The sequence below is a fragment of the Microplitis demolitor genome, chromosome 3, assembly GCF_026212275.2.
Source record: "Microplitis demolitor isolate Queensland-Clemson2020A chromosome 3, iyMicDemo2.1a, whole genome shotgun sequence".
NCBI classification, from domain to species: Eukaryota; Metazoa; Arthropoda; class Insecta; order Hymenoptera; family Braconidae; genus Microplitis; species Microplitis demolitor.
In genome coordinates, this window is record NC_068547.1 from 20,463,228 (window position 1) to 20,480,808 (window position 17,581).

The following is a 17,581-nucleotide window of genomic DNA, read 5'->3' on the forward strand; positions in this document are numbered from 1 at the left end:
GGGAAGGTGGACAGTAAATTAAAACTTAAAAGAGTTCAATTTTGACCATAAATTTGACGTTCCGTCCCTTTGTTGAGACCTTAAGCAATTCGACCGTATGAACTCCATCGTCTACTAAATTTTTTGGAGACATACGTCATCATGTTTAATGATATAATAGTTAGCACTGATATTTTTTACGAGAATATAGATAAACTACAATTCATGTGACACTCAATAAATATACTTCCAAGTAGTATTGAAGAAGTCGCAATAAACGAACGGAAACCAGACTAATGCCAAATTAATTTTATATAAATATGACGTTAAGATTTTGGACTTAGGAGTCATGGAAGATTTGTTCTTGTTTTTGTCTTAAAAAAGTCATGTCAATTGACAAGTCGTTCAGATGAATTATCTGCAATTTATTTTTGCCGCCGTTTGTGTCAAGTTTTTTGAGCAGATATTTTTTTTAATAAATAAATTTCTGATTGTTTAAGGGTAAGGATAATATTAAATAAAAATTAAACATAAAAATAATAATTTCAGTACGTTCTATATATATTTATATCTTATGTACACTTAACATTTAATAATTTGCTCTGTACATTTTAAATTAATAAACATAAAAAAATTTTATACATATATTTATATATATATATATATATATATATATATATATATATATATAAATGTATAGACATGAAAAAATGACTAAAAAATTCCACCGACACTGCGGTGATAATTAAGCTGTGCATGCTGTGCATAATCATAACCCTGATCGTATCCCCATTCAGCTGTAGGATTAGTACCACTGGACACTTGACTACCAAGACTTGTATGACTGGAAGGATGATGACTGGAGTGACTGGATGTGTAGTCGTTGCTCTGGAAGTGGTTGAACTGTCCCCACCCGAGCTGTGCTCGAGACCAGTCTGCATTACCTAATTTAAATATATTTAGACATTCAGATTCTTTTATATTTGTATAGAAATCCAACAACTGATGGATAGATCATCAGTTACTAGGACCATCAAGAGAATAATTGTTAAACTAACCAGAGTTATGGGTATGACTTAAAGAGGTCGGTGCAGCATGAGCAGTAGGCGGTTGAATTGTCGGCACCTGGCCAATTTGCATTACATTATTTCCGTGACCCGATAGACTGCTAAGTGAACCAGGTATTGCGACAGAGTGTGAATGTAATCCAGAGCTCATAGTCGTCGTGGGCACTTGAGCCATCGTGCTAGACATATGACTGCTCAGTGTACTGGGTGTCATGTCGTGGACACTTGTCGGTGGTGTCATTTGATGCAACGCCCCTGGAGACGCTTGGTGTAGACTCGTCGGGACCTGACTCGCAGGCATTCCAACGGCCATCTGTGGCACTTGTGACAATTGTCCTAATTCATGTGAACCTGGGTATTGACACGCTGTCAATGGTAAGCTTGGTATCGAAGGCATAATACTGCCGGTATGTTTGCGAAGCCGTGCTCTGCGGTTACTGAACCATACCTGTAATATTATATTAATACCTATACAATGTTTGCTTTAGCTTCGAACACCTAGTGTTATGACGCAGGCTTATAAATATTAAGTGTCATAAGTGTGCTCTATTCTTGTTTTTAAATACTTCGGGTGTATGTTTACTTTATGTGTGTTTTCTTGTGTGTGTAATTTGATGATATGTTCACAATTATGTCTAGATATAGATGATTAGATCTAAAATATGCATCATTTCAATCAAAATATTTTTTTTCAGCTTTAAGTAGAACTCCACTTATTACTTTTTTTTACAATAAATAGGATTTTAGAGTAATTTTTCTGAAGTAAATTAAAATTTATGAAGAAAACAAATTTTAGGCCTTTTGAAAATAGTATTGTTTTTCACTGCACATTAATGTGCTGGAATTCTTCTATCCATCGAGGCAGTAGTTTTGATCAAGATTGCTGTTTAAGAAAATCTATAGAAAATCAGGATTTGTCACCGTCTAAGAAAATATATAGAAAACCAGAACTTGTCACCGTGTAAGAAAATCCGTAAAAAATGTATAGAAAGCCAGAACTCACCGTGTAAGAAAATCCATAGAAAATATATAGAGAACCAGAATATATAATTTTTGATCTTTCAACTATGGTAACACTAATGAACTATCATATAAAAAATGTTAGTTTTTATATAAATACTGGACCTTAAATAAAGTATGCGCAGAAACAGTGCGCATCTACGTTTGTGTACGCGCGAAAAAAAATATTTTCCAAAGAAAGCGACCAAAAAAACGACTTTTTTCCCTCTAAACTGGGCAGGAATTTGAATTTTCGTGCAGGTGTAGTGAAAAATAATTTACCTGTATTCGTGCTTCAGTTAAACCAGTGCGTTGAGCTAATTCTTCTCTAGCATAAACATCAGGATATTGTGCACGTTGAAATGAAATTTCTAATTGTTCCAATTGCGCAGTAGTAAATGTCGTTCTACTACGACGCTGCTTACGTTTTAATGGGATACCAGGTTCACTCTCAGTCTCTGAATCATCGCACCGACCTAAAACATTTTAAATAAATCAACGTTATTACATCACTCCCTTATTACTTCATTAGTTTATTGTCTACTTATACAATTACCCGTTATTGTTTTTATTTATTATATTTATCTATATATGAATGTTTTTGTAGTAAAAAAATAATTATATTTTTTATCGGATTCCTTTTGTTTGTTTTGTTTAATTTATATATTTTTTTAATTATTCATAAATGACTGTAGTTTATCGCAAAATGAACGAGTCCTTATGAGCTTATGGTTTTTAATACGTCGCGCATTTATGCATTCATGACGAAATGCTCCGAGCATATATGCGTCACGCTCTTTTAGGCATTCATAAAATGTTACTCGTAAAAAGACTTCTCTCATCTTGTATTTGTTATTTATATTTATACATACATACATACATACATGAATAAACGGCCATTTTGTCAGTTTAAAATACACATATATACAAGCATTTATATTTTTAATAATTATATTACTCGAGTTTTATCTTTACTTTATTTTTTTTATGCTGACTTTTTTTTTGTCATTTACCTGCATTAGAAAATTAAAAATTTTCTTTTCCACTTAAGTACTGCTAAAAATATTATTTAGTAAATATAAGGGAAGCTAGGGTAAAATGAACCACCATTTAAATGAGAAAAAAAATTAAAATTTTCAATTATAAAAATTTGATGACGTAAAATAGTCACTCCAAATTTTTTATTAAAATAAAAGTTTGTTTTTCAAAAAGAAAACTTGATAATTGAGTTACGTAATTATAATTTATGAAAAAAGCGCGAAATAAAAATAAAACTGAAAACTAAAAAAAAAAATGGTCTCCTTGTTTCCTGGTCTTTTCTGTGTGTTTACAAGATTCAAAGCCAGAAGAACGAATAGAAGTTCACTAAATGTTATTTTATATTTTCCAAATTGCATTGAAATTTAGCAAGCAAAGAAAATACAAATAAAGAAGTATCAATCTACAAACATTTAAGTCGACTTTACTCGACGTCGAATTTCTATTGTAGTATATTTACTTATTTATTTTTTTTCTTCATTTTATTCCGTATTGTTCATTATGGCTGTGTATGAATATGACTATTTTGGACCTAATCTCGATAGCCAGTTTTAGTATAATACATATATAGATATATAGCCTCGTGCGATGCTCTTTCTTGTCGCTTATATATCCATACGGGAATTAAATCTCATGGTTGATGGCGCGTGATACAATCGCTTCAAGTCTCGTCTTCTTCGGTCAATTGAGAATAGTTTGTGGGATTTTATTTCTTTACAAATGTGATCTCGTTGAGAGTTTTAAGTGTAGTTTAGTCTAGTGTATCTCTATCTCAAGCCCTCGGACTATAGTCTTGATCGCAAGTTTGTTATGATATTCTAAATGGACAAACACTTGAATCTTACGCCCTGTCAATCGAACTTAACATTTTATTTTGACGTTCATCTCTTCTTTAAATACATTTTCATTCTTACTATTATTATCATCATCATCATCATCATCATCATCATAGTTGTTTATTATTCTAGGATAAAATCTAACGCTGGAATAATTTCCATGGTGTATAAATAAACATCATAATACCGTTTTATAACACAAAAGTAAAAATATTTTTTCTGCTCACCGAAAAAGCAAAAATTAATAAATTGTAATTTTCAAATTATTGTAACAAAATTTTCTATTAAATCATTGGATATTTTTTTTTAAATCGACTTGAAAAATTAATAAATCGACGGAAAAAATATAAACAAAACTATATGAGAATTACCTGAAAATACTAATGGGATTTGATAGCTTTTGCTTTTGACAAAAGTTTACGAAAGTAAAAGCTATCGGATCCACACAGAGAAAATTTGAGATAAAAAATGTATGAATTTTTGTTATGCTATCGACCAAACTCGAAATAGAAAGTTGAGTGGCAAAAAAAATTATTGTGCTGCACTGCAAAAAATATTTTATTTAAAACTTATTGATAAATTGCAATGAAAATTATTTTTATAAAATAGGAATTACAGGAGAGAATAAAAAAATTTTAGAGGGTCACGATAATTCAAAGTGGCCACAAAAAAATTATTTCAAAATTCCCTGATATTTTCCTTCCCGATTATCCGATAAAGATTTTCATATTTTTTCCTGATTTTTAAATTTCATTCATATAATTGATTTATTCAAAGTTTTGAATATATTTGAATTGTCAATAATTAAATATGATAATTAAATTGCGCGAGAAACCAAAAAAAAGTCAATAAATTAAATTACAGTACTGCATAATTTTTTTTTGTGACTCAACTTCCTGTTTGAAGTTTGGTCAACATAATAAAAATTCGTAAATTTCTAAGTCCATTTTTCTCCGTGTACTTTTCACATAGTAATTAAAACTAATTTGGAAATCTGATTTTTTCTAGTATAAATTGGTGAGCTAATAAATTTCCTTCAATCTTTTATTTTATAATGTATATATATATATATATCAGTATTGTTGGATTGTAGGCGGGAGAACAATATTCTAGTGGTTGTGATCGACATTTAGAAGTTAACTCTCAATATTGTTGTGTACTATATAATGCAATATATTGTAAGGTATTATATTATATACAAATACTGCATTGGATTTTTAGTGTTCACGGGAAGTCTTGAATGTTTGGACACTGACCGGTAAAGTATCAAAGGAATCCTACGGAGATAAATGGGATCGGTGTCTTAGGAGTTTTCGTCGCTCACAGTACGACCTGTAATGTTATATATATTTGAATATAATACCGACAGGATAAATAGTGCACCTATATTATACTAGTGACTAGTCTGTAGTCTGTAGTCTAATAGTATTAGCTTTCAAATATATAAATGTAACTATTTGTGGAGAAAAATAAAAAGAGGAGAGAAAATAATAAAATGGAAATGAAAAGAGGATGAGGTTTGGGGAAAATATAAAAAAGAGACACCGCTTTTGATGTACGCGGGGGTTTGCAATGACAATGCACAACCTGTGGTTTGTGTTATTATATTTATTGAATATAAGTAAAAAGGAAATTGAAAATAGACATGAGACATGATGAGTGAAGGAGAAATATCGAGGATGAATAAGATTAAAAAGTAAGAGAAGGAGATGAACAAGGCATATCTGGATGAGAAGAAGAAGGACGAAGAGAAGTTGTAGGTGTAGACGAACAAGTTAAAAAAAAATTTAAGTACAGGAATATTCCCAGCGGCATCCTTTGAAGTGTTTGCGGGCTGGCTATTGCTTCGGAACACGTCACATTTGTCAAAAAGTCACACTACATCGGAATCGGGTCGTCTTACTGTATACAGTTTACATACTACACCTTTGGTTTTATTACCAACGACACGTTATGTGTATACAAGTTAAGTCAAGTAAAGTAGTCGAGTGGGAGAGAATAAATTACAATGGGACACAAGAGCCCGCGAGGGAAATGTATCTTTCATTATTATTATTATTATTATAATGATTATTATATATATTAGTCTCTTTGCTTTACTATTTATTATTGTTATTATTATTATTATTATTCCTACGTGTTGTCAGTGTATTTTTATTTTCTTTATTGTCACTTTGCTAGACAAATATCTCATATGTGAGTCTATTGTTAAGAGAAAATAGATTGAGGGCGTTTAATCATATCCGATTATTTTTAATAAGAAAATATTTTTTTTATCCATAAAAGGTTTAAATACTATTTATATATTGCTTTTGAGTCTTATTAATTATGTATTTATTTTAATTATAAATTTGAAGGTGCACTGTAAAAAATTGGGAGTAATAACGGATTTTATTTAAATCCAAATTCACTCCATCACTCGGAGTTTAAAGAAGATCACACAGGGAATAAATAAGAACTTTGTTTTTTCAACGGAGTGATCTAGATTTTATTTAAACTTGCAAACTTCTCTTTGGAGTGAATTTCACTCCGAAGGGATTAAATAAATAGTTATCTGCTTTACATTCGGCCCGCATTTACTCCGAACTTACTCGTCAATTTTTCACACTGTAAAAGTAAATTAAATTTATGGGCTTTTTCAGACAGTACCCCCACTTTTTAAAATTTCAATTGTCAAAAGCGTCAAACTGTCAAAATTTTATCAATTAATTTAAAATAATTAGAGCATTAATTAAAAAAGGACGATGTAGTTGCAATTTCATCAATTAGGAGTTAAAAGAAATTTGTTTAATAAATTTTAGCTTTAAAAATTTGAAATTTAACATGAAAATTTTACTGAAATTTATTAAACAAATTTCGTTTAACTCCTAATTGATGACAACTGTAAGTAATTTTTTATTAATTAATTGATAAAATTTTGATAAACTTATGACAGTTGAAAGTAATTTAAAAGTTATTAAAAGTGAGGGGGGGGCACTGTCTGAAAAAATACATAAAAATTTGTTTATATTTAGGTTATTGTATTGTTCGGGCGTATTGTAGAATATTGCCAAACATAGATTTGTCGGGTCGGTTTTTTTGTCTATCAAAGCCAGAGTAACAAGTATACAGGTTTGTATGTTATGTGGTACGCATGGGTTAAGGATGAGGCACAATATAGCATATAAATAAAAGAGAGCAGTCAAAGAGAAGATAAAAAAATAAAAAATGTGTCCATGAGAGGTGACAAGAATTTAAAAGAGCCGCCGGGTATTATTGGAAAGATGCAACTTGTCTCACGAGCTATTCTTTCTATTCTTAAGATTGTCGTCCAGTAGATGTAACCATACCGAGTATCAAAGGTACCGACGGCTTTACGCTATGACGCCCCTTCATCAGAAAAATAAAAAATATAATATATTACACAACCTGCTGTATTTTGTTGTACCTAGTTCTTGTTGTTGTTGGTGTCATTGTGTTTTTAAAAAAGATCATCAATGTTTAAATTCAAAAACGCTATTTTTATTTAAACCTACGAATTTTTCATCGGTTTTTTTATTTTTATTATTAATAAAAATGACGATTTTTTTTTTTTCCTTTAATACTTATATGTGTCTATATTTTTTTCTAACTTTTAAATTTATGTTAATCCATTGTAAAGTGACGTGTAAGTGTCAGATTTTATTACTGAGTTTCCCATGAAGATTAAAAATATTTTTTTAGTTAATTATTGAATATTAATTTAATGGTAAAGATTTAAAAGGACGAGGATGTAAATTAAAAAATAAATAAATAAAAAATAAAAAAACGTTTTAAGGCACTGACACTCGACCCTTTGGAGAAAAAGATTCTTCATCCACTTCATAAGAAGAAAAAGTAATAAAAAAAATATCGAGAGAATGAAAGATAAAAAAAAAAAATAATAAAAATAAAAATATAAAAAATAAAGTTGAGGGTGTGATCGTTTAAAGGCCATATGTTGGAGTTGTAATGAGAGAACAACTCTTGACTCTTAAACGTCCCTCTGGCTTTTTCTTTTCACCCAGGGGCGGAACTCGATGAAATGCTTTATAGATTATATTTCTCACCTCCCCATTATATCATTTGTAATTTTATTTTATCTTTTAATTTTTTTCGTACTAATATATCTCAACATCTTTATTCACTCGCATTAAATTCTCTCAAACAAAACATTTATTATTTTATTATAACACAACTTTTTATTTTTATTTATTTATTCATTTCAATTGACTCAATTCGATGATCAAAGTGTCGACGTTAAGTTGCGTTTAAATACCGTGTAATCAATTTAAATTCAATATGTAAATATTTCTCGACAATAAAAATTTACTTCAAAAGGATCGCTGGTAATCATGACTTTCAATTTAAATTTCAAAATGAATATCAATTTTTTTTTATTACAAATCAAGTTCATAATAGTCAGTCGTTAACATGAAGACTTAGATGTCGAAAAATTAGTCAATTAATAAATAAAAATAAAATTTTTCAAAGAAAAATAAAATAAACCATCTGTTTAAAATAAAAAAAAAAATTTATTTCTATTCTCTGAAAACTGTGAAATGATTTTTAAAAAATGTGTTTTCGTTGGCCATTACAAGAACAAAACCATCACACATTTAAAAATCTCAGCACGTTGGTTGGTTTAAAAAATATGTATATATATATGATATATATTACTACGTCTCACTTAGAACTGGTGTATCGCTACCAGTTATAAGTAGCGTGAGTGTGGTCCTCTACCTCCCGAATTACGGAAAACTGGATTGTCACCCAAGTAGTTTGTTGGTTTGGATATTGGGTATGGGAGGGTATAGAGTATAGAGCAAGTAGCTAAACTCTAGACTCTAGTCCGGTCTAGTACGGTCCTATGTCCCATCCCGAGCAAAGTAAATCTATTATATACATATAGGTATAGTTGTTGAATGAGAAACTTCTCCTCCCTTTGCGCCTTTCCGCGTGTCGAATCGCGCTTTTGAGTCAAACGCATGGAAAAGGTGCCGCTGAGTTATAAATGGAGCCGCTCGGCTCCTTCATTTCTTTTTCTCTTTCACTCTCACCAGTTTCACCCAAAGTTAAGTTAACTACTATAAGTATAGAGTCAAGTCAAGTTCCTGTATGTTGTGTGCTGTGTATTATACAAGTGTTGTACTATATACCAGACGAGCCTATGTTGTGTTGTGTGGAGTAAACTAGAGGATCTAGAGTAGCTGGGGGTCCGTGTGTGAGGTCTCTTAAATGCTAACAAAATGCTACGGAAACTTCTCTAGCCGGTCACAACAATGGGAAAACTTGCCGAGGTTTTTATGCTCCGTTTTCGCTGGTGAGTTCCTGTCAACGCCCGGTGTGAACCAGACATTAGTTTCTTTTTCATTATTCTCTCACCCATTGATTGCTACCAGCAAATAACTCAAAAATCTATAAATTTTACGTGTCAAAAGTCAACTTTGGGTATAATCTATACAATAATAATAAGGATTCTCACTCGTAGCTCAAGCTTTGGTATAATAATAGCCAAGGGGCAGGATGTATACCAAGTACTTGGGTTTTATATTTAATAAAAAGTCATCATTCAAATTCTAATATTATATATCTGAACTGGGTGGTCTCTAATTTTTTTTCACAAGTCATTAGATCTTAATTCATCGCCGTATTTATCATCTATATTCTTCTATTACTTAACACAAAATTAAAAAAAAATTTTTTTTATAAACTGAAATCAAATTACTCCAGACGTTACGTGACCGCGTAATGAATTCGAGGCGTTATACTAATTGATAAGTAAAACCGTCTTATCAAACTCTTGCTAATTACATATGTAACTTGATTTTTTTGCTCTACAATTATGTCAACCCTATTATTTATTTACCTTATCACGTTTATTGATAAAATGAATGTCATAAATAAATCTGGGTATCACTCGATCAGTAAAATTTCACGAGCTAATAATTTTCCCGGCGCAGCGCCGATGTGTCTGACGATTCTCACACGTCACATATATGTATCACAGGCGGAGAAATCTTGGACGTGGATGAGGGAGTCCAAGCTGGATATACATATTATAAAACGCAATCCGAAAGCCTCGTCGCCGCGTGAGAGTACTGTAGTAGTATATGAGTATGAGTGTGTATATGTATAATATATATAATATATATAAGTGAAGGTATGTAGTGTATAAGGGATTGAGAAAGTAGGGTGGGCGAAGTAAAGGGGGGTGGGCAGGACCCATTAGGCTAATCCTTGGTCGGCGGCTGAGTCCAAAGGAACGGAATAAGAAAGAATAAGAAAGCCTGTGGCTACGTGTCATTCCTGCTCGAGAGCTCGACCGCCGCCGACACCTATACCACCTAGCGCTCTGTGTAGAACATATGTACACATATAAACATCATTTTTTCCTTCTCCTTTACTCGACACAAGACCAACACCAGCATCAACCCGTTCTCTCTCTCCTCTCTCTTTTTTTCTCTCTCAGAGGTGCTCGCCTTCATCATTTACGCCGATACCTTATAGATATCATCATATCTATCTATCCCCTTTTCATTTGGTTTTTTTTATCAACAAAAATAGATGGAATTCATGGGATCGTTTAATCTGAGAAAGGGTCGGAAATGTTCTAAATACTTGTCATGTTTTCATCTCATCAATACATTTTTTTTTACTACGAAAAAATACAACCGTGCATTAATTAATTTTATTAATTATATATATTCATGTTAATTAATAGACTTGAGACTCTAATGGATGGAAGTAAAAACCGATACGGTGGAATTGAAAAAGTAAATGTGTGTGAAGGTGTATGTGTGTGTGTGTGTGAGTGTGCATAAGTATTTGAGAAAAAAATTTGCAAATTTGAAAATAATTTTTATGATGAGCACCACTGCTGACGTGTGGCAGGCGGCCTGTTTGATCTCTGCGGGACTCTGAGGCCCTCTCACCCTTGCACGGTGTAGGTATATGTTGGATGTGCATGTGTGAGACGAGTCCCGGTTGATACTCAGGTTACCGGACTCTTTCCTCACATTCACGATGCAATCCACAGACTATAGGTCTTTCTTCTCATTACTCTTTTTTCCCTTTTATTATTCATCTTTTATATATAATAATTTTTTTTATTTATTATTCTCATGAGCATCAACTCTTGTCTACTCGGACTGAGACTCGAGCTTGAGCTCGTCGCTCGTCGTCGTATCGTGTGTGAGATCCGATATGCTCTATACAAGATTCCGCCACACCTTCTGATGACTTCCAAAAACACATTCCTTGATCTTGTCGACTGTCCACTTCACAGGCTTTAGTGTCTCTCAATCTTGGATATATAGCTTTCGACTTATATATTTCATTTTTTTTATTTTTATGATATCTTGAGTTAGATAAACTACATATTTATATACATAAATTATTGTGATAAGTTGTAGTATTTAATTGTGAAAAAAAAAATATATGTAGTTTTAATTAGTGCCTTTTTCTAAATTAATTTATTGCGCTCGTTTGTTCTGAATTAAGGGACAGAAGTTAATATAAAAAAAAAAATATATGTATATATATAACAGAGTGCTGTATATTTTCGAGATACAGAAAGAAGGATAATGCGTAGCCTGTAAGATATTGACACTCCTGTAATCCGTTTGTCGGACGTGTGGGCAACCGGGCTAATCCAGCTCACGCCCACCGAAGATTAAATTTTGCCGTGTCTTTTGCCGACTATTTTCTCTCTTTCTTTTTCTCAAATATATATACGTATATATGTAGCCGCAAAGTCAACCCTAAACACGACCACGCAACTGCATGAATGGAGTAAATAAACATTTTGAATATTTTTCCTCACAATATTTATTTTTTTTCCGGTAATTAATGATATATATTTTTAAAAATAATATATAATAGTGGGTATGGGTGACATATTAGTAAGATATATATATATATATATATATATATATATATATATATATATATATATATATATATATATATATCTTATATACATATATATATTCTTGTTTGAAAAAATTTTTTTTAAAACCTCAATTTTTGGGTTAAAAAAAAAATTCCCTCTGACCCAAACGAATTTTCACGAAAAATTCTCTTGACTCAAGAAAACTTTTTTTTCATGTAGTTAGAGTAGAGGTACTATTTGTGGCCACTGCTTTTTTTTTTGACATTTAATCCTTTATTTTACTTAATGAAAAAGTGTAAAATAAAATTTTATTTTAATAGTGGGATAGAAGTATTTCCAAACATATTTTTAAAAAATTATTACGTTATCGAGTCTTTTACAAATTGTTTTATTCAAATTTTTCAAGTGTCGAAAACTGGCCAAAATGGTACCTCTACCTTATTGCAGGTACAAATTGTAAAATAATTTGTGCATAAATATATTTGCCTTAAATATATCGTGGGTAAATTGTATTGGATGGACATATACAATAAAAAGGATTGAGTAAAGATACTTACCGCCACGCAGTATGCCATCGATAGTGTAATCTTTCTTGCCGTCGTCGCCTGATCTGCCTCCGCGCAACAGCCTACTAATGGAACTGACACTCGGTGGATCGGAGAAGCCCTCCTGGACAAATAAAGTCGGCACGGCTTGTTAAAAATCGTTTGATGAATCGACAATCATTATTTCTCATTTTATACTCCTCACTCTTATTCTTTCTCTCTTATACTCTATACCTTCTCTTTTATAATAAATTATATATATAGTACACAGTCATCTTCATAATATTAAATCAACAAAATATTTTTCTTTTAACACTTTTTATCCTGTGGGAATTTTTTTTTTTTTTTTTCATTTATTAGCCCGTAAAAATAATTCCTTTAATGCACTACCTGTATTTAATTATAAAATTTTTTTGCAAATTTTTATGAGTCATTAAAAGTATTTATTTTATTTAAAACATTTTTTTTTAAACTGGAAATGAACGTAAATAGGTTGTAATAATAAATATAAACATTAAAATAAATTAACACGCAGCTGCATTAAATGAGTTTTCAATAGACTGGTTTGAAGGTAATAAACAAGTTACAAGTACCGAGTTAGAGAATAAATGAAATAAAAGAACAGTAAACGGAGTAAATAATAAAAAAAAAAATGAATAAATAAAATAAAAAAGTTAAAAAATAATAAAATGAAAAATAAAATATTACAAAATGATAAAGTCTGCAGATATATCGAGTAGAGGTATAGATATATCGAGATCGGAGAGATTCGATCGTTTATCTCATCGCGCATATCTCCGATCGCGGTATCTCAGAAACAATAACGATATATCCCGCGTGTCGATGAGAGAGACTCACGTACAGAGTCTGGGTCTGGATCCTCTTAGCTGGTACCAGGGCGATGACAGGGCAAGAGAGACGGAGATAAGTGCCTCAGGGAGAACTACGCGGACCCCAGGAACGCCTCCTTACAGCATTAAATGCCGTATTAATGCCGACCACGGTCGCTGCCTCTCCTCTCTTTTTCTCTCTCCTTTTAAAAACTCTTCCATCCAACTCTAATGTGATGCTTATACCTCTCTTTTCTCCTCTTCCTCCACATATGATAAATACACATGTATACCTGATGTACTTATACTACCTATACCTGTATCTTTTGCAACGGCGTATACGTCTTTTCGGTGAACGGTTTGGGCTGTATACATTTTTTTTTATCCCATTGCAATTTATCTCTTTATCAACGGATCGAACTTTACTTTTCACTTTAATTTTAATTCAACTCCAAAATTGTTATTATAATATTTTTAAATTTATATGTTTTTTTTTAACTAAACAATATATTTTTTATTTGACTTAATTACTTTTTTTTTTTAATTAAAATTCGTGATTAAAACATTTCACTGTTAATGAAAATAATTTGGTCAATAAAGTTCATGGGAGTTAAAAAAAATTTGATGATTTTTTTTTTATTGAACTGAAAAAATGAAATAATTTTTACGGGAAATGAATATAGATATATACTCGGAGTTTTAAGATGATGTACATATACACGAATAAGAGAATCGGCGAGTGGGTGTAGGCGGCGGGCAGGATCGTGTATTAGAGGACACGCAAGTTGCCCTGGGCATTTGAACGTACGTGTACTATATATATACATATATATATATATATATATATATATATATATATATATATATAGGGGAGCCTGGGGCACGAAGGCCCCCTTAAGCCGGTTTTTTCTTTTTGTGGCTTTTAACCATAAAATTCATTTATTTTCCGTCGATATCGAAAGAATAAGTAGAAATTTTGCAAAAAATCGAAAAAAAAATTTGTTTTTTTTCTGGGGCACGAAGGCCTCCTCTCCAAAAAATTATCAACAAAAATTTTTTTTTTATTTCCCGTTAAGTTATGACCTTTATAATGTTTTTATGACGTTTTAGGCCAGTATGTGATGTATGAGGTAAAATGGACCATTAAAAAAAAAAAATTGTCACAAAAAAATTAACTTGACGGAAAATAAAAAAAAAATAATTTTTTCTTTATAATTTTTTTTTCGAGTTGTCCGTTTTGCCCCTCATATCACGTATTGACTTAAAATATACTAAAAACATTATGAAGGTCATACTTTGACGGAAAATAAAAAAAAAAAATTTTACCTAATTTTTGAAGAGGGCCTTTATGCCCCAGGGGGGCCTTCGTGCCCCAGGCTCCCCTATATATATATATATATATATATATATATATATATATATATATATATATATATATGTGTACCTTAACATGAGTTTGGTGCCCGCCTTGTGCGCAATATTAAAAAGCTCCATTGAGTGTGATCGCAGTGAAAGATATATAAGAGTGCCCGCCCGTCTATATACATCTACTCGCACCAGAGAATCCACTTGAAATACTATATATACATATATATGCATGCATATAAAAATAAGTAAGAGAGCAAGAGCACGCGAGTGAGTAAAAAAAAGACGGAATGAGAGACTGAACGTGCCGGGGTCAATCGCTAGCCGGAAGATATTATTGAAAATTTATCCTGTAGTCAGACTCAACACCTTCATTACATCTTATTTTTTCATTTATATTATTATTCATTCATTCATTTTATCACGCAATATTATTTTTATTTTCTTAAAAATACATACGTGTATATATTATTATTAATTTATAAAAATAACTGAAAATAAATTACCTTGATAAGTTTTTCTCGTATTTGATAAGTCATAATCGTCGGGTCCAGTCGCCTGATTTCTTCAATTCTGGCTTCAACTTCTGGAGTAGCGACTCGCGGTTTACTGCCGCCAATTACTCCAGGTCTAATGGATCCCGTTTCCTGGTACCTGTTGAGTATCTTGGATACACAACCATGGGATACGCGAAGTTGCCGGGAAATTACACAAGGCCTCACACCAGCTGCTGCCATTTCGACAATTTGTCGGCGTATGTGATTTGGTAGCGGCCTACCATTGATAAATACTCCACCCAATTGATTCATTCTTCCTTGTCCTAAATTTAATATTAAATAAGTAAATTAATCCTCGATATCAATAAGTATAAATCTATAAATATTTATTAACACCGTATTATATAAATTAATTTTAAAAAAATAAAAAATTTAAAAAACACACAGCGTAAAATTAGAGAAATTATGCTTATGAATGGGCGTGTTAAGTAATTTCCAGGGTTAACGAGTATAAAGTCTGATGGTTAGTTGAATTAGCTACCCTTTCTACGTGACACTGCCACCGGTATCATCATGTAATACATACATAGATAAATATATGTGTATGAACATAAATATCCTTCCGTACACGTTGTACTGGAGTGCGGTCAAACATAATTACTATGATTACGTTTTATACCAGAAAATAATGAGACCTCCAACCGTCATCGTGTCCAGCACATCATGAAATTTTATCTATACGCCCGTACCGGGTACACCCAGATGTAAAATTGCAAGTGCATTTATATATTTGCATCCTAAAGTGTTTATTTAATTACTGTAATCGATATTTTTAAGGAAAATAACCCAGTAGGTCCTCAATATACATATAAACATGAGGATGAATTCTAACTGACCGATACTTGATGATATATCTTCCTCTAATATTCATCACGTTCAGCTCCCGGGCGTGAATTTAATACTTTATCACAGTCAATTCAATTGACACGGATATTTAGTAATGATTTTATGCCTTATACTGTCAAATTATATTTTTCATGCTCTCGCTATAATTTTGAATATCATTTATTATTTATATTTTAATTATTTTATTATATACCTTGAAATGGATACCCTCCGAACAGTGGTTTCATACCGCCAGTAATATCCATCATTTAGCTCGCTGCTGTATTCTTTCGAGTTTGTTAACTATCAATAATCACTCTTATATATTTTTATTATTTATAAATATTTGCACTAACGTCTATCACAATCACTTTTAAACAATTTCACACTTATTTAAATTCCCGCGTTTTTTAATTTAAATTATTCATTGAAAATAAATACATTTATGTTTCTGCTCCTTTTTTTTGGAGTAAAAAATTTTAAAGTGACTAAAAAATGGTATTTTTACAGATAAATAAATAAATAAATTCGCTAAGTTATATTTATATATGAGAAAAAAAAATAGATAGTTAATTTATAAGGGTACCGAGGCAATAACGAGTCTGTTGAAGTAAAAATTTTATGAAATTGCGATTCCACTACTCTTTGAATTGTCGTAAAAATTATCCGGGGGTAGTTTGGAATCTGATTTTTGTCGGTAACACAGAAAAATATAAGTATTTGGTGGTGTGTAGGCGCGAACGTCTTGGTCTTGTGTGCCCTAACACCGGAATACTTAGACAGGAGACCAAGCTCGTGCACGGACACAGAGAGAGCTGTTGCTCGAGGGGGGTTTCTCGTGATTCTCAACACTCTAGAGGGGAACTGCTGATATTGTGTTATGTTTGAATGCGGTCCCTGTTTCTCTGGTGCTGTTGCTGCTGAGTAAAGTCTTTCTTCTTCCACGCGATTACTAGTTCACTGTTGTATAGTTTACTGTGGTATAGCTACGCCCTAACCACGTGGTTGGTAAGTAAGAACCCCACAATGGGCGTTCTTTACACATGGATACGCCTTCAACGTGTGCTTTTATGCTCTTTACTACTCTACTAGTACTTTTATACAATAGTATTACTGTCGTACAGTAATGCCATTTTTAACTATTGCATACATACCGAAAATAGTCACGCGATTTACAGAAATTCATGTGGGATTCATGTAAAAATTTTATGCAAATTTACTTTGTACTTTTTCATTATTTTATTCATAATTTTTTTTAGTGATTATGGAATTTATTATGGATGGAAAAATTAAAAAATTTTAGTAAGAAAAGCCGGACCAGAATGGCCACCTGACGGAAATTGAAGTAAGCAGAAAAATTACTATGACCATAGTAAAATTTACAGTGGTTACAATAACTTGTGACATAATCGTTTGAAATTTTACTGTGGGCATTGTAATTGCACACCTCGAACACGAAGCGGAAAGGTAGTGCTCTACTGTCACAAAATTTTTTTGAATGCATTTAATCCAATTTCCACTAGGTGACCATCATGGACCAGCTTTACTATGACACCATAGATTTTCAAACGAAAATTTCTCCATATATCCCGGGCTGTAAAATTTGATCTGATTCTAGTTTAACTTGACTGTACTTGAACGAGTTGATC

The 17,581-nt window shown here is 31.7% G+C and overlaps 1 protein-coding gene across 1 annotated transcript; it reads right to left on the bottom strand.

Moving 5' to 3' along the window:
* Positions 1-693: 693 nt before the first annotated feature.
* Positions 694-16,200, bottom strand: LOC103577523 (protein gooseberry-neuro). Its single transcript, XM_008558193.1, has 6 exons — positions 16,147-16,200; positions 15,057-15,370; positions 12,368-12,479; positions 2,328-2,521; positions 1,038-1,494; positions 694-923 (listed from the first exon to the last, which is right to left on the bottom strand). The coding sequence occupies exons 1-6, from the start codon at positions 16,196-16,198 to the stop codon at positions 694-696; spliced, it is 1,359 nt and encodes a 452-aa protein (XP_008556415.1). The 5' UTR covers positions 16,199-16,200.
* Between the last annotated feature and the right edge of the window lie 1,381 nt (positions 16,201-17,581).